We start from the raw sequence: 24,188 nt of genomic DNA, 5'->3' as shown, positions 1-24,188 counted from the left end.
CTTACATTCCAATTAGGAAGATATTTGATCACAATAAAGGCCTGTGTGACTTAAACCTAATTCATTATGGCATTCATGAGCACTTTTAGAAAAGAATCAATTCAATGTACTTTAGGGACATAATATCTATTTGAATAAAATGTGTTTTGCAAATTGTTTCATTGTAATAAAGAAAAAGATAAAATAACCAGTCAGGCTTCATATCAATTAGACAACTTTTACTAAATGAGAAAACTACATTTAAAATGTGCTTTAAAACAAAATGGAATTAGAAAAAAAGATGTACTCATTTTAAAGAACTTTGCACTGTGCTGAAAATCAAATATTTCTTGCAGTAAATACAATGCGCCAATTCATAAAATGTAAATTAACAGAATTCACAATTTAACATTTTCAAAGACAATATTAAGGTCAAGAATTTCACATCTATGGCAGCACATATAGAAGGGCATTATAAATCTGAAGTCCATCCCTTTGACACAAATTTGACGGCGCTCAATAAAAGCTTACAGAATCACATCCAAAGAATCACAAATCTGTGTCCTGTAAGTTCTTGTTCTATTATAGACTATCTTTATGTTGACTTTTCTACTTGCCATTTGTTAATATTAACCCTTTAAAAAAAAACAGAGAACAGGAAAAGAAATGCTGCAATAAAGTCTTGATCATGTACAGAAATTATTGCTACCATACTTCACTACAAAGCATGTCTATACAACATTATATGAACTTTGATCATGAAAAATCAGAATAATAAAAATCTTTAGTGACAAAAGCCTTACAATCGTATACAACATTCAAGTGGCAATATTAGACAGTTAAGCACCCAATAACCAAAGTTGACAAAATGTCCCACTGACCAGCATTCACTTAAATATTAACATCCTTCTTATAGAAGGGGGGAAGAAAGAGATAGTGTCAGCTTCCCAAGGCTTGTCAAGAAAGGATTCTCATGTTCTGTGGATCTAAAAACAACAACAACAAAAACCCAAAAAATAAAAACAACGCAGGTGAGGGTGTTGCCAGAAAGCGAAGCATGCCAAAAGGTGTTTCGTGCGAATTGAAACCTAAAGCCAAGGTACCACATAATCACATTTCCAACTAGCTGGGCAATGCTACATGAGCCTTATCTTCATGGTAAATGAAACGCTACTGCACAATAGAGCATCAATAAGTTAAAAATTAGAGTGCACAAATCCAAATCAGTGGCAATTTCTGTATAAAGCAAAGCATTCACTATCAGCTACAAAGTTCGCCCAGTCAAACTGATTAAATCACTGGATTGGACAGTTGGCGTATTTTTTAAACCATCAATCTCTAAAATTCATTTTTCTTGTATCGAGGCATAAATTTTCTTAAGAAGATCAAACAGGTACATAAGTAGATAAAAGCAAGGGGAAATAAGTCAGTGACCATCTTTAAAGCTCTTCCCACATTTCACTTTTAAAAATGTTTAAAGAAAGAAAATTAAAAATATTTGCCATTATTCTAGCAAAACAAACAAAACAAAACAAGCCCAAAATAATTAAACAACCAAGCAACACTAAAACCACATTACACAGATGGATCATCATGCTTTCATCTGGTTTAACTATCACATCTAGTTTAGCTGGGATGCTTTTCAACTTTAAAAACTGTGATACGAGACAATGTAATTTTAATGGATAATTCTGAATTTGGATTTAACTTTGCTGAATATTATAACAGAGTATACTTATTACAATACAGTGTAGCACATCTTTCTATTAGAAAAGAATTTAAGATCCTTTACCCGTCTCCTTAAGTTAAAGGTGTGACATCATAAAGGGTGTCAAATGGCTGGATGGTTTTACAGTGCACACTTATATATTATGAAGTATGTCCTTAACAAATCTGATGGTTTCTTTATAGAGTCCCTTTCTTCACCTTTTCTTCGGTGGATTAGCTGTTCGAGGTGGAGTGACAGGACGTCCAGAATTCAGTCCACCATACTGGTACTTGGCTTTCTTTTCAGATGGTTTCAATATCTTAAAGTAAATAATTTATTAACAGTGTTACTCTCTCCAGTGCAAATAAGTTACACAATTGGCCTTCAGAATCTTAAGAAAACAGTGTTACGACATGGGTTCTTCAATAAATGGCCCAAGTTGTAAAAGTACAATAAAAATGTAAGACAAACTGGCCAAGTTCCATAAATATTTCTCACATTACATGTCTGAATAATATTGGGTTATATACCATATTAAAGTCAAATGAAATGCTACTGCACAATATTATTCTACGTGTCATTCCATTCATACTTCAGTCACAAACCCTCCAGTACACCAACCCTATCAACTACCTAATTCATAAGGATCTAAATAAAATTTTTTTCAAATTAGTGTATCTCCACGGTGAGGGAGAGAACACTGGTTTAAGAATCAAAAGACGTTGGTTCGAATCATAATTCTGGCACTATTTAGCAAGGTAATCGTCAGCAAGTTACAAACTTCAGATTTTAAATTTTTTACATGTAAATAGGTCTTAAAAAAAAGTTTTATTAATATATAATTTACTTACCATAAAGTTCACTCATTTAAAGTGTACACATCACTGGTTTTCAGTGTGTTTACAGAGTTGTATAAGGGGCCCCGGTGGCACAATGCTTAAGCACTCAGCTGCTAACCAAAAGGTTGGTGGTTAGAACCCACCCAGTGGCTCTATGAGAAAAAGACCTGGCAATCTGCTTTCATAAAGATTACAGCCAAGAAAACACTATGGGGCAGTTCTTTCTACTGTCACATGGGGTCGCTATTAGTCAGAATCGACTTGATGGCACACAACGTAAGTCGTACGATGACTACAATAATCTAATCTTAGAATATTTCGTCACCCCAGAAAGAAACTCATACCCATTAGCAGTCACTCCTCATTCCTGCCCTTGGCCTCCCTGCAATCCCCAACCTTTTTTTTCCTACTGATTTGCCTAATCTACCCATTCATATAAACAGAACCACATATGGTCTTATAGTGAGTGATTGGTTTCTTTCATTTAGCATAATGTTTCTGAGGTTTATCAATGTTGTAGCATGTATCAGTATACTTCATTTGTTTATGTAATTACATAGATATGCCATATTTTGTTTAATCATTCATCAGTTTATGGACATTTAGGTTGTTTCCACTTTTTGGCTACGAAAAATAATGCTGCTAAGAATACTCGTATTTAAGTTTTTGTGTGGATGCAAAGTTTTCATTTCCCTTGGGTAGGTAACTAGGAGAATTGCTGGATCATATGGTAATTTTATACTTAACATTTCAGGAACTACCAAACTGTTTTCCAAAGTTGCTGCACTATTTTACATTCCTACCAGCAATGTACGAGGGTCTCAATCTCTTCTAATCCTCACTAACACTTGTTATTGTCTGAGTTTTTTTATTACAGTAATTCTGGTGCGTGTACAGAGCTTTAACCTACATTTTAGATAAAAATTTTTATGATTTTACAAGAAAAATGTGTCCCAAATACAAAAGATCTATGACATATTTATTAGAACTATTCAGAGTCATCACAGTGCCTCAGTGAAAAGAATATATTAATCCAGCTCCATTTGGCAACTGTCAAAGGATAAGGCCTGGTGACCATCCTTAAATTGGCAATGAGAAGTCAACCACTTACCATTCAATTGTACTAGTTGATGGAAATGGTATAACACAATAAAGTGAGAGAGGGATCACATAGCATCTTACTTTTAAAAACAGAAATACAGTTGTATGCCTGTCAAGGACATAAAATAACCTTCGTAAAAACAAAGTATTTAAGTTTTTTTGGTCAGTAAATAAAACTGATTTGTAAGCAGCACACTAAAGCTAGAGCTGGCCTCTTTTGAAAATGTAATTTTTTCTATGTTTATAAATTGGTACTTTAAGATTATATGGAAAGTTTTTTCTTATTCTACTTTTTTTATTTTCATCTGAGTTTGTTATTCTCCCTCTCCAATGTCTTTCCCACCCATTCACCCTGCAAACAAAAACAAAATACTAAGTTGTTGATTGTATTCACATTTTTAACATGTAAGCCACTATCCAACAGGTCATACCGGAATTTAACAATTTAAAACATCTGAATCAAAGATGAACTGATAATACTTAGATTTCCTAAAACTCTCATATTTGATATATTTCATAAAGGATGGAACTTCTGTGACTGAAAACAGAAATCTCTAATGCATCTGTAAGTGAGAATCACTTCTGAATAAAATCTATTTTCTATCCTCATTCAAAGAAACATCATAAATCTAAAAGAAAAATTCTTCTGACAGTAGTTTTAATCAGACTGACAGTCGTTATAAATGTATATTTATATCATACCTGAAATGAACACATCAAAGTTTCATCCACACTCATCATTCCACCGGCATTATCAAACTCGCCACAGTAATTTGGGGCAGAAAACAGGGTTACCAATTGTCGTTTAGCAAAAAACTCATATCCATCTTCAACCACCTGTCACAAGAAATGTCAAAAGAAAAACACACTGAAACTTATTTATGGTAATTCTCAACCATCCGTATTAATGGAGATTAATGTGGCAAAGATCTTAAAAAAAAAAAAAAAAATGTTTTGGCAATTTTTTTTTTTAAACTTTGCTTAGAATATTAAAATTGGTGTTACCTTTTCTATAACTTTCTTTTCTATTTATTTCTATAAATTCAAGGAATTTAGCTTAAATGAAATAATAATAAACTCATTATTACTGAAAGGTTTAGAAATTATACCACTTTCAAGGCTCCCCGTGAAACAAAAACAAATATGCTAACAGGCGTAGTGTCTGCAAGGAGCTAGGACACAATGTACTTCTTTACGATGCATCAATACTTCAGTCAATGCACAGTAACCAGACAATGAAAAACAAGACTTTTCCCAAAAGCTTTTTTCTTGTTCCATCTTCTAATTTTCTATATTAATAGTTAACGCACTGAAAACATTACTAAATTTAGCTTAATTTACAGATGTTGCTCCTTAAAATTAGCTAATGATAGATTAAAGTTTTATATGTATAATTATTTTCCTTAATTACTTAATGTAATTTGTAGATTAGTTTTTGAAGTCTATTTTAGGTATCCTTTATAAGCAAAGAGTTCCTGGGTGGTGAAAACAGTTAAAACATTTGACTACTAACCGAAAGGCTGGAGGTTCAAGTCCACCCATAGGCACCTCGGAAGAATGGCCTGGCGATCTACTTCACAAAAATCAGTCATCAAAACTCCTATGGAGCACAGTTCTACTCTGACACACATGGAGTCACCATGAGTCGGAATAAACTCCACAAGTGGTTCTGGTTGATAAGCAAAATTATCCTATGATACTTGTTAACACAAGAAAGCACCTCCAAAATAATTTACATTGTCGTATAACGTCCATCCTCAGTAGCAGATATATGCTTCTGTTACAATTAAACACATGGTACAATTTAGATATTAACCTCTTCTGTTAGACTATGACCTCTCTCTCCCCAGGCTCAGCACAGTGTGTGGCACCTGGTACATGTTTCTTAGTTTGTTCATTCTTTCACACATTTATTATATGAACTTTTTTTTAAATGGAAGTATTCATAGTTTGCGTTGTTTCCCACTACAAGCCTCTCAATGTTAGAGATCACGTTTTGAAAATAAGCAGAATAGATTTTGGAGGTTTCTGGAAAAAAATTGCGCATGCTAATTTTTTTTTTTTTAATTTTTATTAGCCTCAACTTTTGAAAAGTCAAGTGAATAGAGATCTGTAGTTAAAAAACCCAACATCGGTGGGTATTTTAGCTAGGAAATTTAGCAACCCTGAGCTGTTATGTAATAACAGGCTTATTTTAATTATTGAAGTCATAAAAACAAAGATTTACTGATTAAAAGGTCAAAGCAAAGGATCTGGAGACATGACTTCATTTCAACTAAATAACGAGGAAATTCTGCTAGGGAAGAGACATGTGATATGCAGCCTGTGCAGATAATGAGTCATTTTTATTACACAGGATCAGACAAACAGGTAGAAGTAGTCAAGTGTCACGGGTAGTAAAGTCTCAGAGTAAAGGGAAATATTATGTTACAGCATATACTTAATGAATTTTGCTTTAACAGACAAATAACAAGGAATCTTAAAAAGTATTATAATTACAAATTTCAAATATTTTTAGTAGTCTCAAATTAAGTTACATGTCCAAAAAAGATTTTAAAGAATGCCTTTCATTCAATGCATCTCATAAAAGTATGTTACTGCAAGCATGAGGACTTGATATATTGAAGACATTGAAGAACTGTTAAAATAAATTTTGGTTTATCCATTCATTTATTCAACAGTGAGTGAGTGCATGCTGTAATACGTCAGTAACTGTCACTGGGTATTCAAATCAACATCAATCCTCTCCTTAAAGACCACACAACCTGCTGGTGGAGGACATTTAAATAACTACCTAAACTGTACATATATGTTTTTATAAAAAAAATTTCAACTATCCACAAAAGTTAAAGAGTTCAAAAAACTACCATTTACTCACCACCGATTCAGTAACTACCAGGATTTTGCTATATTTGTTTCATTTATCCTTCCAACCCCCCTCCCCCTTTTTTTACTTTGCTGACATATTTTAAAGCAAATTCCAAACATACTATTTTACCTCTACATACTTGAGTATGTATTTCTGAAAAAAATGTAGATATTCTTCTCACAAAACAATAATGCTATTATCACGGCTAGAACAATGATTCCTTGATATCTAATCCCCAGTTATAATCAAATTTCCTCAACTGTTGTAAAAATGTCTTTTTCGTTTTCATTAAAATCTAAACAAAGTCCACAAAATTTTGTTATCTACACTATATATTTAAAGATCATATCAAAACGGACCAAATATTGTCTAGAAAGTTTCAGGAATGCACTGAAAAAATTTGTTAGGATTACAATGTATTGCAAAAACATGTTCTTTTGATACAGTGTGAAAAAAGATGAACAAATCACTAGACTGTTAACTGTGAGATCTAGGTCCTGGCTCTGCCTTTCCTACTGCTTACCTTGTGAAAGTCATTTAACTTTCTTGGATCTGAGTTTCCTCAAAAATAAAATGAGAAGACTTGGTATGAAGAATTTAACAGATACTAAAATATCCAAGAGTTTTGTACTTCATACCTGATGAGCTCGACAAATCAAGTCCAAATCATGACGATTCAGAAATTTACTGACAACATCAGCTCCGAAAGTGAAGGAAACACCACGATCATTTTCTCCCCAGCCTTGCACGTCCTTATCTGGGTCAGACCACAGCAAATCACAGAGCAAACCTTCAAAGAATAAACATATAGCAATAAAAAACAAAACAAACCCAAATTTATAAAACAAAGTATATCTACATCACATTTCAATTATTTTCCTGCCCTCTTCCTCTTCCATTTATTTAACAACAACAATCACTTGCTCTCCAGTATCCCAAGCCTACTGAACTTCCCCACTCTTTGTTAAAGCAACCATACAAATGTAATTATGCCTGGCCTCTTAAGGAAGTACTTTCCATATATAGAAAATCTTTGTATGGCACAAGCTGAGCATAACAAGGCACATGAAAAAGGTTGGTCCTCGTGTGTGTATAGTTTCTCCATATGGGTAAACAACCCATCAAGCAGCATTTCCTGAACAGGCTATCCTTTCCCTATAGTGATAGATAGTGTTTCTGGGCTGTGTAATCCATTCCATTAGCCTATTTCATCTATCCCTGAGCCAATAACACAGTCTTCTACACTAGAATTTTTAAGTAAGTCTTTATATATGGCCGGGCTAGTATCACCACTTCATTTTTTTCCTGCAGGACTATCTTGGTTATTTTTGATCCTTTCCTTTTTCACATAAACTTCCAAATCAGCTTGTCTATTTCTGTGAAAAACCCAGTTGAGATTTCACTGGAATCTGATCTACAGATCAATCTGAGGACAAAAAACATTTTCTACTGAGACCTGGAGGATTTTAAAAAACCACGAGGAATGACAGAATCCAATGAGATACTTGGCTTTGGCAGTGCTTTGGGAAAATATTAAATCAAGGCTGAAAGTATTTATGAATTTCATCATACTAATTGCTATGGAAATTTTAGGAGGAACTTAGACCACCTTGGGAATATAAAGTGAGAAGACCAGTAAATGAACTCTGGGAAATCCAAACATTTAATGGGCAGGCAAGGGAGGAAGATGAACAAAAAATATTGAGAAGAAATGGTCAAAACAAAGGGAAGAAATAATAGAGGAGAAAGAATTTTCTAAAAGTAGGAAATTAATAGTTTCATGTGTTATAAACGAGTGGTGTAAGATGAGGACCAAAAATCTTCCGCTTATAATTAGATCATCAGCTTAATAAAAGCAGCTTCTTGATGACTGAGGGGAAGACAGTGGGTAAAAGTCAAATTGTAGTGGGATTAAGAGGGAGTGGAAGTTGAGATAGCAGTATTAAGTACTTTTCTAAGAACCATGGTGCCGAGGGAAGGAAGGACAGTAAAAAATCAGTACCATATATTCTTTATAGAATGACACAACTTTTAATATTTTTTTTGGTAACTAATAAACTTTATAATGTAGTTTAGCAGGAAAGGAGATCTTTGAGTCATAGTACAGCTTGTCTTTGTTTAAAACTCTGTAGAACTGGTGGCAAGATTAATTTCTATTATTGATATTTCTTAAAAACTTCTGCTGATTCTTTAAAACACACACACTATAATGCTCATACTTTGTTTCCAGATTCCAGTGACAGAAAGCCACTGTGTGAAGAATATATAATTTCAGTGTGAAATAAAACTGAGTACAAACAGAATGTAGTTGCTTTAGGAATTATCTGGGAAATATGACAGTCTAGAGGCATAGAAGGTCAAATACTGACAGCAACAACAATCTAGAATTCTTCAATCTTAACGCATTCAAGATACGAACCTCAGAGTAATTTTAATTCCTAATGAACAGCCATTCAAAAATTAAGTTTTTGAAATACAGACACCACCAAAGCTCAAAATAATCATTTTAGCATCTCAGTAACTTCTCATTAAAACATGCTAAAATGAGAATAAAGTATCACATATAAAACTGAAGATTTACATATAAACTATAAACCTTAAAGATGTAATGACTTGAAATATGTATTTATATTGTACCTTATCTAAAAAATAAAATTTTAATAAAATATTAAACAATTTCCATTAAGTTAAGTCAAATATATTCTATAATTACAATCAAAATCTGTGGTAAAACTGCATGTTTTTCCCTTTTATAATCAATACAATAAGTTGTATTATACAAGTTGTGAGATATGCAGCATTTGAGAAGGCTTACTGACATCAGAGGATCTGCACAACAGTTTATAATGGCTGATGTTTACTCATGAGTAGCACTTAAGAGTAATATCAACAGGTTTTCAGTACATTGAGCGAAACAATCCAATGACATCTGAAAACAAACCTCAAAAATGTATGTTCTTTACGGTCTAATTTAGAGGTTTAGCCAGGTTTTGCTCAGGTACTGGTCCATGAATAATTTTGATATTTTCTATGTTGTTGCAGACAGCCCTGGTGGTGCAGTGGTTAAGCACTCAGCTGCTAACCGTTTGTGATCTGAACCCACTAGCGGCTCCGTGAGAAAAAGATGTGGCAGTCTGCTTCCGAAAAGATTACAGTCTTGGAAACCCTATGGGGGCAGTTCTACCTTGTCCTATAGGGTCATTATGAGTCGGAATCAACTCCATGGCACACAACAACAACATTGTTAGTTGCCATCGAGTGGATTCCAACTGATAGTGACCCCATGTGTGCAGAGAAGAAATGCTTCACAGGGTTTTCATGTGACTTTGAAGCAGATCACCAGGCCTGTCTTCCGAGGTGCCTCTGGGTAGGTTCAAACTGCCAACCTTTTGGCTAGTAGTTAAGTGTTTAAGTTTGTGTCATACAGGAACTGCTGACACTTTCTATAGAATCTTTAATTTTTAAGACTGAGAAATAAACTTAGCGATTATCCAACTCAACCTCCATTTGATGAATAACTGATTTTCTTTTACATAATCACCAATAAACAATCCTGATATTAGTAAGTTAAACAGTCTCTGGTTCTTTTCATATATAACGTTATTAATATATAAAAAGATTTCTAGACTCTATATCACCCCAAGCAATTCCCATTTTAGACATATTCAAATTTACTGAGGACTGATGAATACAACACGCAAAGGGTGGGTCTGATCATACAGATAACAATGGGACCATTAGTCCAATAAGGTAGTTTTTGTAATAAAAATATTCACCAGAAATTGAGGGAAAGGTCAATTTTGCCGATGTTAACACTTTTAAGAGTATGAAAGGTATTAATGTTTCAAACAGGTTGAACTAAGGAAGCAGAACAACTTAACTGCACTCAATTCAGTGTATCTTCATGGCTTTTTGTTATATGAACACCATGATTAGGTACCTTAGTACATTAAAAGCAAACAAAAAAACCCCCCAAAACTCAACCCATTGCTGTTGAGTCAATTCCAACTCATAGTGACCCTATAGGACAAAGCAGAGCTGCCCCCATAAGGTCTCCAAGGCTGCAATCTTTAGAGCATACCACCACATCTTTCTTCCGTGGAGCCACTGGTAGGTTTGAACCACTGACCTTTTGGTTACAGCTGAGTGCTTAGTCACTGCAAGACCAGGGATTCTTTTAGTACATATACCGGTACTCAAATATGAGCAATTACAAACATGTTAAAGACAACAGAATGGGTAAGTGGCAACAGTGCCTATCATTTGTTTATAAATTACACTAGGCCCATTTATTAAACAATAGCATTTTATCACAACTGGAATTTGCTTTTGAGTTGTTTTTTATCTAAGAATTACTCTCAATGTCCAAATATTCAATTTGTAGACCCTTAAAAACTCTAATAAAATACTCCTAATACACAAAGTAACAGAAAACTACTAAAAACCCCAAAACCTACGGCCGTTGAGTTGATTCCAATCCATGGCGACCCTGTAAGACAGAGTACAACTGCCCCATTGGGTTTCCAAGGCTGTAAATCTTTATGGAAGCAATCGCCACATCTTTCTCCCACACAAGCAGATGGTGGTTCGAACAGCTGACCTTTCAGTTAAGAGACAAGCATTTAACCACTGCACCTACCATTTAACCACTGTGCGGCCAGGGCTCTTCTCAGAAAACTACTAGATAATTTAAAAGATAAATATATCATCAACTAAGGAAGAAAGAATTATTTTAGCTAAAAAAACTTATGATTAATTTAACCAATGCAGACTTAAATGAAGGGATTTAGAAATAGCGAGGTAAGAGGAATCAACAGCCCGGATCTTTTGTGATAAAACAACTCTGATACAACCATATTATGGTACTGAATATAAAATTTAAAAGTTCTGCACTTTGAGGAATGATTAGTTCAAAGTGAAATGTAATCTCTTGTTTATTGACTATAAAAAAAAGAGCTCTATTATTTATTACATAAACCAATCTTATTTTCACTAGACATAATTAGATTCAAAAGGTCAAATATGCCAGCATTTCACGAAAAACAATCCAACTTCTCTATACATTTACCTGTATCAGGGACATCAGTGGGTCTCATGATTCTCCGAATCTGTTCCATAGACTGCAGGTCTGGTGACAGTCCTATAAATAAGAAGAAAAAACACAGTGCTAACATCTAAAAACAACTTTAAAATTGGCCAATAAAAAAACATTTAATCAAAGTTGAATTAATTACTTGAAATTAAAATTACTTAAAACTTGTTCCTGTTGAGTCAATTCCAACTCAACGACCCTATAGGACAGAGTAGAAAGTGCCCCTTTTAATGTTATCTTAAAAGTCAGCATACTGAGTTATTATGAATCCCAGTTTGATATAACAGAGTATTATGATTAGGTTGTCTTCTCTACTTTTTCCTACCAGGAAAATGAAACTCCTATTTCAAAAGATCTCCCAAGTAAATAAATCCCACCATTCCTCTTTTCTCCCAACCATTCCCTGCCCTTCATAAGAACATAATTCCAATCCTTCCTGTCACTTTTGCCACTCCCTCCTTACCACTTAATTTACAACTTTTTTATTTCCAAGTTACTCTGTCTCTAAGCCCTCCTTCCCACATCCCACTCCAACATACTCATTATCTTCTTCATAAAGGATAAACTATTGATCAGGAGAAACTAGAAAAAGCACACAAAAATACTCTGCAATCTTTAAAGTGGTACATAAAGACATGATAATATTTAAATAATATTGTGCATTAATATATTTCTCTCTGGTAGGCAAACCAAGTATCAGCAGGAATGAGGCTCAACAGTCAATTCCATACTGCTACACTGCTATTCTTGGCTATACAAATGTGTAAGAGCTACAATTCCTTAAATATTTAGTGTCTACTGGAAAACATGCTTCCACTAATACAGTGAATTATGTTCTGTCAGAGAATAAACCACTTATTATCTAATGCCTAGACAAGTCCATCTATCTTAACTGTTTTTCATCTTCAATTCTCGCATGGTAAAAAACAAAAAACTAATTTTCTTACACTACTTTCATAAATTATTTCCCTAAAAACCCAATGTGGTTATTAAACCATTCAACAAACTCCTCTGCACAGTATTCGTATTCCTCTATAATCTGATCCCATTAATCCTCAAGACGTATCTGACATTCTAGTCAGGTTAAGTCCCACACAGTCCCTGAACTAGACAACACAGAAAGACTGTCTCAAGTCCTTTTCATCTTTTCAAAGTCTATCCTCTAAAGTCCATGCTCTCCGCTAAAATGCTCTATCTTTCCCGACTGTCCCTATAAGTACTTTAGCATAATTAAATCCCCTTTAATACTCAACATTCATTTCAAAAACATAAATTTTATCAATAGGTTTTTAAATTCTTCAAGACAACCAGGTCACACACTATCCATATATTTTCACAGCATCTAGTTAAGTGCTAGACACATGCCAATTTTTCAAATTAACTTTTCACATATTCGAACTATTTCACAGGTCTTATGGAATAGCACCATTCTATCAAAAAAATTATTTTTAGCCCATCAACAGATGAATGAATAAACAAAATGTGGTACATACATACAATGGAATACTACTTAGCCAACAGAAGAACTAAAGTCTTGATACATGCTACAGTATGGATGGAGCCTGAAGACATTATGCTGACTGAAATAAGCCAATCATGAAAGGTCAAATATCGTTATGACCTTATATAAAAAAACAAAAAAAGGCAAATGTATAGAGACCAGAGTTTAACGGTGGTTACCAGCGGTGGGAGGGACAGGGTAAGGGGGGGTCAGTGGTGATGGAAAAATCACACTGATTAAGCGTAGGGTTGCACAGCCAATTATTGTAACTGCTGTCAACAAGCTGTACATGTGTTAAGAAGCTGAACTGGCAAAAGTTGTGTGATGTATTTACAACAACGATCAAAAAAAAGGTAGCTACTGAAGCTGTTTATGTATTAATACAACCAAAAACTTTGTGAGATTTGGTTCCTTGGTCTGGAAGTATAGGGTCATGGTTTCATGGAACATCCCAGTTAACTGGCCTAATAACGTGTTTAGTGCTTCTGTTCTATCTCCTAGTTCGTTGCATAGTGCCTAGGGTCTTAAAAGCTTGCAAGTGGACACCCAAGGCACAATAATTGGTCTTTACTCACGTGGAGCAACAGAGAAAGAAGAAAGGTCAAGAATAGGACAAGGATATGGAGTGTGTGGTTACTTGCCCCCATGAAAAACTGTCTGCTTTGCCATGAGACCAGAAGAACTGGATGGTGCCCGGCTACCATTACTAAACATTTTTTTTTTTTTTTTACTGTACTTTAGATGAAGGTTTTTAGAGCAAATTAGTTTCTCTACTAAACAATTAATACACATATTGTTTTGTGCTGGACTCAGTCTGGTGGCTAGTAGAATCCTAATCAAAAGGGGAAAAACGCAGAGCAGAATTTCAAATTCTCATGGACTACAGACTTTCTGGAGCCATGGAGGGTGGATAAGCCCTTGAAACTACTGCCCTGAGATAATCTTTAACTCTTAAACCAAAAATATCTCCTGAAGTCATTGTAAACCTGAACAATAGTTTAGCTTAGTTAACTAGTAAAAAAGGTCGCCTTGAGCATTATGTTCTTTTAAGAATTGTCTATATGGGATGAGATTGACAACAGCAACTCAAAAGATCAAATAGGAACCTAGATGGCAGTGAGCTTAAGTTAATGAGGGAGAAACAACTGAGAAAAGGTTAGAATGGTTGCACAACTTGAAGAACGTAATCAATGTCACCAAACTGTACCTTAGAAACTGTTGAATTGGTTTATGTTTTGCTACATATATTTTCAACAAAAACAAAATAAAATTTAGAGGAAAAAATTATTTTTAGGACCAAAGCAGAAATACAAAGCTTAGAATTCAGTATGTGTGAATATTAAGCTCAATTATATTTGAATTCCGATGAAAGTTATTTAACATAGGAAGATAATGATCCTCTCATCTTTACTAATGGCGGGGGTATCTTTCTGTCAAGACTTCAGACAAAGAAGAAAAAGGAAAGACATTTTTCGAACAAAAGTCTAGTTATCCTTTTTATATGGGAAATTCTTTAAAGGTAAGTAAGTTTTCACATTTAGGAATAATCATAAACTTCTATTTACTAGAAGAGAGTTTAGTTACGTTTAAAATAATTTCAATAATTTGAGTTTTCACACAAGAACTACTTTTTCTCACAGAATCTTAGTTATTACAAATACTTTCTAAATAATGGACCAACAGTAGGAAAAACCCACAAAGCAAATTTACTAGTCTACCTCCATGACAGCAGAAGATCTTCTCATCCACAATGGCTGCTATAGGCAGACAGTTAAAACAATCTGTGAAGGTCTTCCACAATTTAATATTAAACCTTCGTTTGCCTGTAAAAAGAATAAGCAGGTAAAATAAATATGAAATAACTACCTATATATAAATATCCATATATTTATCTACCTATATATTATAGCATAACTAGATCTAAAAAATCTATAACTGTTCTTAATAGTTATTTGAAAGTCACCAGATTATGAATAATTTTAATTTTGTTCTTTATGCTTATCTAGTACTGTTTTTTCTTCCCTATGAGTGTTACTTGTATACCTTTTAAAAGGTAATAAATATAATAAACATTCAGCATGTTCAGTAAAGTTTAAAGACTTTCAAAGACTGTACTGGGTGTTTTATGAAACCAAAGCATCAAACAATTTTGTCTTTTAAGATCACTATAACACAGCAATTTTTAAGTAGTTTAATAGACTATTATTTTTTCCTTTCAACACATACACTAGGTAAATACCTGGCCAAATAAGTAGGCAAAAGTTAAAGGGGTGCCTCTGGAGACTATCCATCTGAGTGAGTGACACCGTGTAAACCTACTGCCAAGAAAGGAAAATTTCCAAGTGAATTACAACTTGGCACTAGAGCAAGTATAAAGGAAACACAAAGGCTGTAATTTTCCTATACTTTAGCATAAGCAGGCACAAGGACAGCCTCAAGTGTACGTTCACCTTTTTTACAGTTGCTTGATTTTTCTGAAGTTGGCAATACGTTGCAGTAACTAACCCAGTGAAGGGTGAAAGACACAAGTACTAATCTTCTGTTTTTATGCCATAGCCTGCCTCTCAATAACTCAAAGGAGAGTTTACAAGCTGCTCTCACATACATGGTTTCATCTGATGTCAGTTTTACCCTCAAGGAGGCTGACTCTATTCAAGCCTATTTATTTCATCCTTTAAGAATGTATCTCTATTTCTGATGCAGCTTTAGGAAGATGATTATAATCCGACATACTACAACCCATTTCTTCTGGACTGGTCTGATTCAAACACTACACATCAGAAATAAAAATGCAATATAGAATTATTCTCATTACAGCATAAGCTGCGTAAGAACAGAGACCATCTTATCTGATACACTGTTGAATTCCCAGTGTTTAGAATAGTGTCTAGCATATACCACATCCTCAGTTGTCAAATAAATGATTATATGGACCAGGGAGATATTTTACAGTTTGAACAGGACTATACAACATATGAAGATGGAAAAAAGGCGGAAGCTTATTTTAATGGGGGAATTCAACACTAAAAAAGAAAAAAATTGCTGTAATTCAAATGATTACAATTCATTCTAAGTTGTAATTAACCAAATACACGCTCACTCCCATATTCTACCTAGCAAACCCAAAAGACCAAGGAAACACTATTGCTATACAACAGCAAATCAGTGAGTTCTTACTGGTGAAAAAGAGCACAATAAAATGAGGATACCCCAAAGTATGCAATATCCTAGTTTCTCTAGGTTTGTAGAGAATAATAAATTTCAACTTTATAAACAGTTTCACAGAACTTCTCAATAGTTTGTGTGACACAGGGTTGATAAGGGTTCCTGTCATATCACAAGAATGCTGAGAGCTAAAACCTTAATGGATACTAGAAAACCAGAGGCCAGTGTCTTTACTGACCTCTGCTTCACCAGAATATTCTGCTATGTAAACTAATTAAAAGAGGGCCCTTTCAGCTGAATAAGCTGTAGTCAACCTGAAATAATATGACCAGAGATCCCAAGGAACTAATGAGTAACATGTTTCTCCAGTTTTAGGCTCCTTGTCCAAGAAAGGCTCTGTTCCTAGGCCTATGCCTAATAGATCATATGCTGAAAAAACTCTGAATTGAAGAAACTCTTTTGAACTAGAAAATCATTAGGGAATTTTTCCATTAACTACTTTTCTGTTTTTATTTTTACTTACATTCATCATAGAATCCATAAATGCGATTGATGCTAGCACACTCATGGTTTCCTCTTAAGAGAAAGAAGTTCTCTGGGTATTTGATTTTATAAGCCAATAGCAAACAAATGGTTTCCAAAGATTGCTTTCCTCTGTCCACATAATCTCCTAAGAAAAGATAGTTGGCTTCTGGTGGGAAACCTCCATATTCAAATAACCGCAGTAAATCTGTATACTGTCCATGAATATCTCCTAAAAATAGAAAAAGTTACTTTTAGAAAATTTGGTTACTGTGGTAGGTAACTTTTATGAAATGGTTCCCAATGTTCATGCCCTTGTGTAATTTCCTCCCCTTGAGTGTGGGATGGACTTAGTGACCTGCTTCTAGAACACAGCAAAACTGATGGGATTGTCAATCCCGAAACAAGGTAACAAGACTGTGACTTCTGTACTGTTCACAGGCTTGCTCTGGTGAAGCCAGCTGCCATGCTGTCAGCTGCTCTATGGAGAAGCCCATGTGGCAAAGAACTGAATCCTTCCCTAGAGAACACAAGATGACCGCAGCCAGCTGACACTTTGATTGGAGCCTTGTGAGAGAACCCGAGGACCTAGCTAAGCTGCACCCAGATTCCTGATCCACAGAAACTGTAAGATAACAGACAACTGCTGTTTTAAGCCACAAAGTTCTGAGGTAATTTGCTATGCAACGATAGATAATACTGTTACTCTTATTCTCTAATAATTTAACTTAGGTCATCATCTCTGTTATACTGAATAGAAAGACAAATAACAAGAATTTAGAAAAATGTAGTATAAATAATTTCAACTGCATTCAAGTTATTTCTGTATTAAAGTATTTTAAAGGGTACCCTGCCAAGACTTTGAATCATTTTATTTTTAAAATCACCTATAAGTAACTACGTTTGCTACATTTAAATTCATAGAAGGGATTCATCATTTCTACAAAACTTCAAACTATTACCTCTTAAAAGTGATAATCTGAGCTAATTTATTCATTCATTCAACTGACATTTACTCAGCTAGTATCTTTTATTTGCTGGCCACTGTACTAAGGAGCACCAATTACATGCTTAATACACCACATGAAAAAAGAGAATAAAACATATTCAAGGAGCACACTAAGCACCTGCAGGTTTTGTGGTGTGAACGTGCATCACCAAGAAACATGCAGTAGAATAAAAACCTTTGCAAATAATCCTTGACTGAGCAAAAGTTGCTTAAAAACCACGTCATAAACATTAATAGCCACTACAAAAAATACCTGCATTATCAAACCAAAAACCAGTATGATACAATATTTATACCACACTTTGTGCTGTTTTATGTGAACTTCAAAAAAAAGCTACTTTCTATACAACAATCCTCTGGCTGATTCCAAGGATCAATCAACTTAAGGTCGTTAAGTTTTTGCTTTTGGACAGAAGTCACTGTTTAAGACTTAAAAGAACAAATATAAATTGTAAAGTAATGTAAGTCTCAAAATAAATCAACATGACCACAACGAAGTTAGAAAAATGACCCCCAAAATTCTATACCTGTTTACATTCTGATCAGTGTACCAGAAAGCCCATTTCCCCACATTCTCGACAACACTGCTTATCAATCCTTGACATTTTTTGCAATCTGATTTAGGTTGGGGGCTTGTTTTGAATTGCATCTCTTTGATTACTAGTAAGGCTGACACTCCTACGTTTATTGGCAATTTCAATTTCTTTTAAGATCTGCCTCTTCCTATTTTTTTTGTCAATTTTTCTTTTTTGTCGTTTTCTTATTTATTTCTAAGAACTGTATATACTGTGAATAACAATCTGGTATATGTATAGCAAATATTTTCTTTTTGTCTGTAACTTGCCATTTGAATGAAAATTTCAACTTTTATATAATTTTATGTAATAAAACCTATCAATCTTCTTCTTTACACAAATTAAATTTTTTTTCCTCCAGATCATCCTCAATGTAAATATGGGGAGAAAAACCTAAGTGATTCAAAAGGGACTGTTTTCAACTTTACTCATTTACATACCACAAATTTTCAGCGGTGCCTCTAATTCCAAAAGAATAGGCTGGCTGAGAAAGATCTCCCGAGACTTGATACATAAGCCCCGAACTTCTGCTTCGGTCATCTGCACAATCTTTCCTGGACGACATCCTCGTACTGAAAAACAATGAATAAAATGGTCAGTGTTATGGACTGAATTGTGTCTCCCCAAAATGTGTGTCAACTCAGCTAGACCATGATTGCCAGTACTGTGTGACTGTCCATCATTTGTCATCGGATGTGATTTTCCTACCTGTTGTAAAAAACGAGCAGAGAGACACGGGGACCTCATACCACCAAGAAACAAGAGCCAGAAGAACAGCATGTCCTTTGGACATGGGGATGCTATGCGGAGAAGCTCAACTGGGGAAGACTGATGACAAGGCCCTTCCCCCAGAACCGACAGAGAGAGAAAGCATTCCCCTGGAGCTGGCACCCTGAATTTAGACCTCTAGCCTCCTAGACTGTGAGAAAATAAACTTCTGTTTGTTAAAGCCATCCACTTGTGGTATTTGTTATAGCAGCACTAGATAAATAAGACAGCCAGTCTTCTAAAATTTATCTGTAAAATAATAACCCTTAAAAAAGTCATATTTTGAAGATCAGAAAAGTCACACAGGCAGCAAACTATCAGATGCCTTGTTGTGTCCTATGGCTTACAGTGTTCTTCTATGATCTTTGACTTCTCTCTTTCTCTACTACTGCTGGTTCCTGATGATACTTCTTAAGCCTGCTGCCACCAAAATGCAGCCCTCTTCTTTGTTCTCCAGTGGCCAACTCGAGGCCTAGGAGCCCAACAGACCTAAAATGTTTCCAAGGACAGCATGCTCAAGGGTCTGGCCTACTTTCTCAGCATAGCAAGTCCTGCATCTAGCAGAAGACCAGAAGATCACTAAGAACCAGTGGCTACGAAGAAAGGGAGATTACTAAGTAGCTGTCAGTAAGTGACACTTGAAATAGTATGAGCAGTACCAAGAGCAACCATGACCTCCATTTTCTAATCAAAACAAATGTTAAAAAGGTGCTAGATGCTTTTATATCATATTTAAAGCATTGTTATGCTCACAACAGGGCACTGTATAAAAAACTCTATAGGGTTGCTATGAGTCAGAATCAACTTGAGGGCAATGAGTTTTTTTAATAGGCTATTTAGATGGAATAAATCTTTTTTAAACATGAATGAGCTATAAAATCCATAAAATAATATGTTTCTTCGGTAACTTCTAGGGCAGAATGAGGTGGGGTGGAATGATGTATGGGAGGACAGTGTCTTATTTGCCCTATAGGACTGAACTTGTAATCATTTCCTCTTACATCTTTATCTTCTCCACTGGCTCTTTCCCTTTAATCTTCCCATATACTGCTAGTTCCCATTTAATCTTAACTGCAAAAGCACTGAAAAAACCAAACAAATCAGAGACTATATTTCTATATACCCTTAGTACCTCCCATGTCTAATTTTTACAATGAAGTCCATAAACAACTTGCTTAAAAATTGTTACGATTTATCAGGTCAATCAGACAGGCTTAAAAAAAACTAAAAATAAAAAAAAGCCAGTCCCCCATATGCAGAAGTTAATCCATCTATAAATTCCATTAATGTACAGCAAATATTCAACACTGCTCCCTTATATCTAGAACAAAGTTATCTGCTTGTAGTAAGCAGATGTGAACACAAATGCCCATAAAATTATTTTTTTAAGAAAAATGAAAAGCATTAACTGAAGTTTCTTTAAAAACTAATACCTGATTTGCCTTAGGTTTTGAATAATCACTAATTGGCATGACTATACTTATAATAAAAGTTAACAAAGAGAAGACAGAGACAGTGTTCAAATAAATGCACACTAGTTAACATACCAGTTAATAAAACTATCCTTGGAACTCAAAAGAATAATGATCAACAAAACTGCTTTCGTTATGAGAATTTAAACATCTCTTCTAAAATTAGTTATTAGCTCTCAAACATCAATTACCTATTCCTGATGCACATTTAGATTTTCCTAAGACCAAAAAGGACACACACCCCTCCCCATCCCCAGATGCCTTTGAGTCAATTCAGATTCACGGTAACCCCGTATGTGTCAGGTGCAATGGTGTTCCATGATTTTTCAAAAGTAGACTGCCAGGCCTTTCTTCTCAGGTGCCTCTAGGTCGACTAGAACCTCCAACCTTTCAGTTAGCACTCACGCGTGTTAACCTTTTGCACCACCCAGGGACTCTATTTAACTTTGTATCTGTCATTAAGTATCTGGAATGCTAACTTAGCTTGATTTCCCTGTAACAGGAACAATTCTTTTTTATTATTATTTTTTATTGTACTTTAGATGAAGGTTTACAGAACTAGCTTCTGATTAAACAGTTAGTATGCATATTGTTTTATGACATAAGTAAACAACCCCATGACATGTCAACACTCTCCCTTCTTGACCTTGGGTTTTCCTGTCCACTTCTGCCTTCGAGTCCTTGTCCCTGGGCTGGCGTGCCCTTTTAGTCTCATTTTGTGTTATAGGCCTATCTTTATCTTTGTCTAAAAGGTGAACCTCAGGAGTGACTTCATTACTGAGCTAAAAGGGTGTCTGGGGGCCATACTTTCAGGGTTTCTCCAGTTTGTCAGGCCAGTAAGTCTAGTCTTTTTTTGAGTTAGAATTTTGTTTTACATTTTTCTCCAGCTCTGTTGTGATCCTGGTCAGAGCAGCCAGTGGTAGCAGCTGGGCACCATCTAGTTGTACTGGACTCAGTCTGGTGGGGCCGTGGTAGTTGTGGTGGAGTATCTTAGATGGCCGCTCACAGGCTTTTTAAGATCCCAGATGCTACTCACCAAAGTAGAATGTAGAACTTCTTCTTTATAAACTATGTTATGTCAACTGAGCTAGATGTTCCCTGAGACCATGGTCCCCAAAGCCCTCAGCCCAGTAATTCGGTCCCTCAGGGACTCTGGATGTGTCTATGGAGCTTTCATCACTTTGCCTCGTGCAAGATGTGCTGGCTTCCCCAGTATTGTGTACTGTCTTACCCTTCACCAAAGTTACCACTCACTTATCTATTGTCTAGTGTTTTTCCATCACCCACTCCCCTCCTTCGTAACCATTTAAGATTGCATTTTTAATTGTACTTTAGACGGTTTATAGAACAAATAGTTTCTCATTAAACAGTTAGTACACATATTGTTTTATGACAATGATTAATCACCCCATGAATGTCAACACTGTCCCTTCTCAACTTTGGGTTCCCTATTACCAGCTTTCTTGTCCCCTCCAGCCTTCTAGTCCTTTCCCTGGACTGCAGTGCCCCATTAGTCTTGTTTTGTTTATGGGGCTGTCTAATCTTTGGCTGAACGGTGAACCCCGGGAGTGAGTTCATTACTGAGCTAAAAGGGTGTCCGGGGGCCATACTCTTGGAGTTTCTCCAGTCTCTGTCAGGCCAGTAAGTCTGGTCTTTTTTGTGAGTTAGAATTTTGTTTTACATTTTTCTCCAGCTCTGTTGTGATCCTGGTCAGAGCAGTCAGTGGTAGCAGCTGGGCACCATCTAGTTGTACTGGACTCAGTCTGGTAGAGGCCGTGGTAGTTGTGGTCCATGAGTCCTTTGGACTAATCTTTTCCTTGTATCTTGTTTTCTTGATTGTTTCTGTGTGTAAACTTTTCATCAGTTTTTATAGCAGTGGTCTCATACAATATTTGTCCTTTCATGATTGACTTAGTTCACTCAGCATAATGCCCTTCAGATTCATCCATGTTGTGAGATGCTTCAGATTCATCACTGTTCTTTATCTTTGAATAGTTCTCCATTGTGTATATGTAACATAGTTTATCCATTCATCCACTGATGGGGCATCTAGGTTATTTCCATCTTTTTGCTGTTGTGAACAATGCTGCAATGAACCCAGGTGTGCGTATGTCTATTCGTGTGATGGCTCATTTCTCTAGGATATATTCCTAGGAGTGGGATTGCTGGATCATAGGGTATTTCTATTTCTAGCTTTCTAAGGAATTGCCGTATCATTTTCCAAAATGGTTGTACCATTTTGCATTCTCACCAGTAGTGCATAAGAGTTCCCATCTCCCTGCAGCCTCTCCACTATTTGTTATTTTATGTTTTTTTCAAATTCATGCCAGTAATGCCAGGGTGAGATGGTATCTCATTGTGGTTTTCATTTGCATTTCTCTAATTCCTAGTGATCCTGAGCATTTCCTCACGTGCCACTTAAGCCACTTGAATGTCTTCTTTGGTGAAGTGTCTGTTCATATTCTTTGCCCATTTTTTAATTGGATTATTTGTCTTTTTGTTGTAGAGGTGTTGGATTTTCCTGTGTATTTTAGAGCTTAGACCCTTGTCAGACTTGTAATAGCCAAAAAAGTTTCTCCCAGTCTGTAGGTTCTCTTTTTACTTTTTTGGTGAAGTCTTCTGATGAGCATAAGTGTTTTTTAGAAGATACCAGTTATCTAGCTTATCTTCTGGAGTTTGTATGTTGTCAGCCACAGTTTGTATCCTGTTAATGCCGTGTTATTAGGGCCTCTAGCATTGCTCTTATTTTTTCTTCTATGATCTTTATAGCTTTTGGTTTTATATTTAAGTCTTTGATCCATTCTGAATTAGTTTTTGTATATGGTGTGAGGTATGGGTCTTGTTTCATTTTATTTTTGCAGATGGACACCCAGTTTCGCCAGCACCATTTGTTAAAAAGACTGTCTTTTCCCCATTTGATGGACTTTGGGCGCTTGTCAAAGATCAGTGACTGCAGGTGGATGGATTTACATCTGGGTTCTCAATTCTCTTCTGTTGGCCAATGTATCTGTCATTGTACCAGTACCAGGTTGTTTTGACTACTGTAGCTGTACAGTAGGTTCTGAGGTCAGGTAGTGCAAGTCCTCCTACTTTATTCTTCTTCAACAGTGCTTTACTTTACTTATCCTGGGCCTCTTCCCTTTCCATATAAAGTTAATGATTAGTTTTTCCATTTCTTTAAAGAATGTTGTTGGTATTTGGATCGGGATTGCATTCTATTGGTAAATTGCTTTCTGTAGAATTGTCATTTTCACTATGCTGAGTCTGCCTATCCATGAGCATGGGATGTTTTTCCATTTATGTAGATCCCTTTGGGTTTCTTGCAGTAGTGTTTTGTAGTTTTCTCTGTATAGGTCTTTTACATCCCTGGTTAGATTTATTCCTAAGTATTTTATTTTTTTAGGGGCTACTGTAAACGGTATTGCTTTCCTGATTTCCTTTCCATCATTCTCTTTATTGGTGTATAGGAATCCAACCAATTTTTGTATGTTTATCTTGTATCCTGCTACTCTGCTGAATATTTCTATTAGTTCCAGCAGTTTTCTCGTGGAGTCATTAGGGTTTTCTATGTACAGTATCATATCATCC

The 24,188-nt window shown here is 35.4% G+C and overlaps 1 protein-coding gene across 2 annotated transcripts in view; it reads right to left on the bottom strand.

Annotated features, from left to right (window-relative positions):
- Positions 1-203: 203 nt before the first annotated feature.
- PPP1CB (protein phosphatase 1 catalytic subunit beta) overlaps positions 204-24,188 on the bottom strand; it is a 42,569-nt gene continuing 18,584 nt past the window's right edge. For both annotated transcript variants that reach the window (XM_023732451.1, XM_023732452.1), the window contains exons 3-9: positions 18,801-18,932; positions 16,778-17,008; positions 14,808-14,912; positions 11,565-11,636; positions 7,135-7,286; positions 4,330-4,464; positions 204-2,006 (exon numbers count right to left, since the gene is read on the bottom strand). In XM_023732451.1, the coding sequence (XP_023588219.1) occupies positions 1,902-2,006; positions 4,330-4,464; positions 7,135-7,286; positions 11,565-11,636; positions 14,808-14,912; positions 16,778-17,008; positions 18,801-18,932 (932 nt within the window). In that variant the 3' untranslated portion in view covers positions 204-1,901. The remainder of the gene's footprint in view (positions 2,007-4,329; positions 4,465-7,134; positions 7,287-11,564; positions 11,637-14,807; positions 14,913-16,777; positions 17,009-18,800; positions 18,933-24,188) is intronic.

The sequence above is a fragment of the Trichechus manatus genome, unplaced genomic scaffold (assembly GCF_000243295.1).
Source record: "Trichechus manatus latirostris isolate Lorelei unplaced genomic scaffold, TriManLat1.0 scaffold00052, whole genome shotgun sequence".
Lineage (NCBI taxonomy): Eukaryota > Metazoa > Chordata > Mammalia > Sirenia > Trichechidae > Trichechus > Trichechus manatus.
Note: the sequence above shows the minus strand (reverse complement) of the source record. Positions and strands in the feature narration are given on the sequence as shown.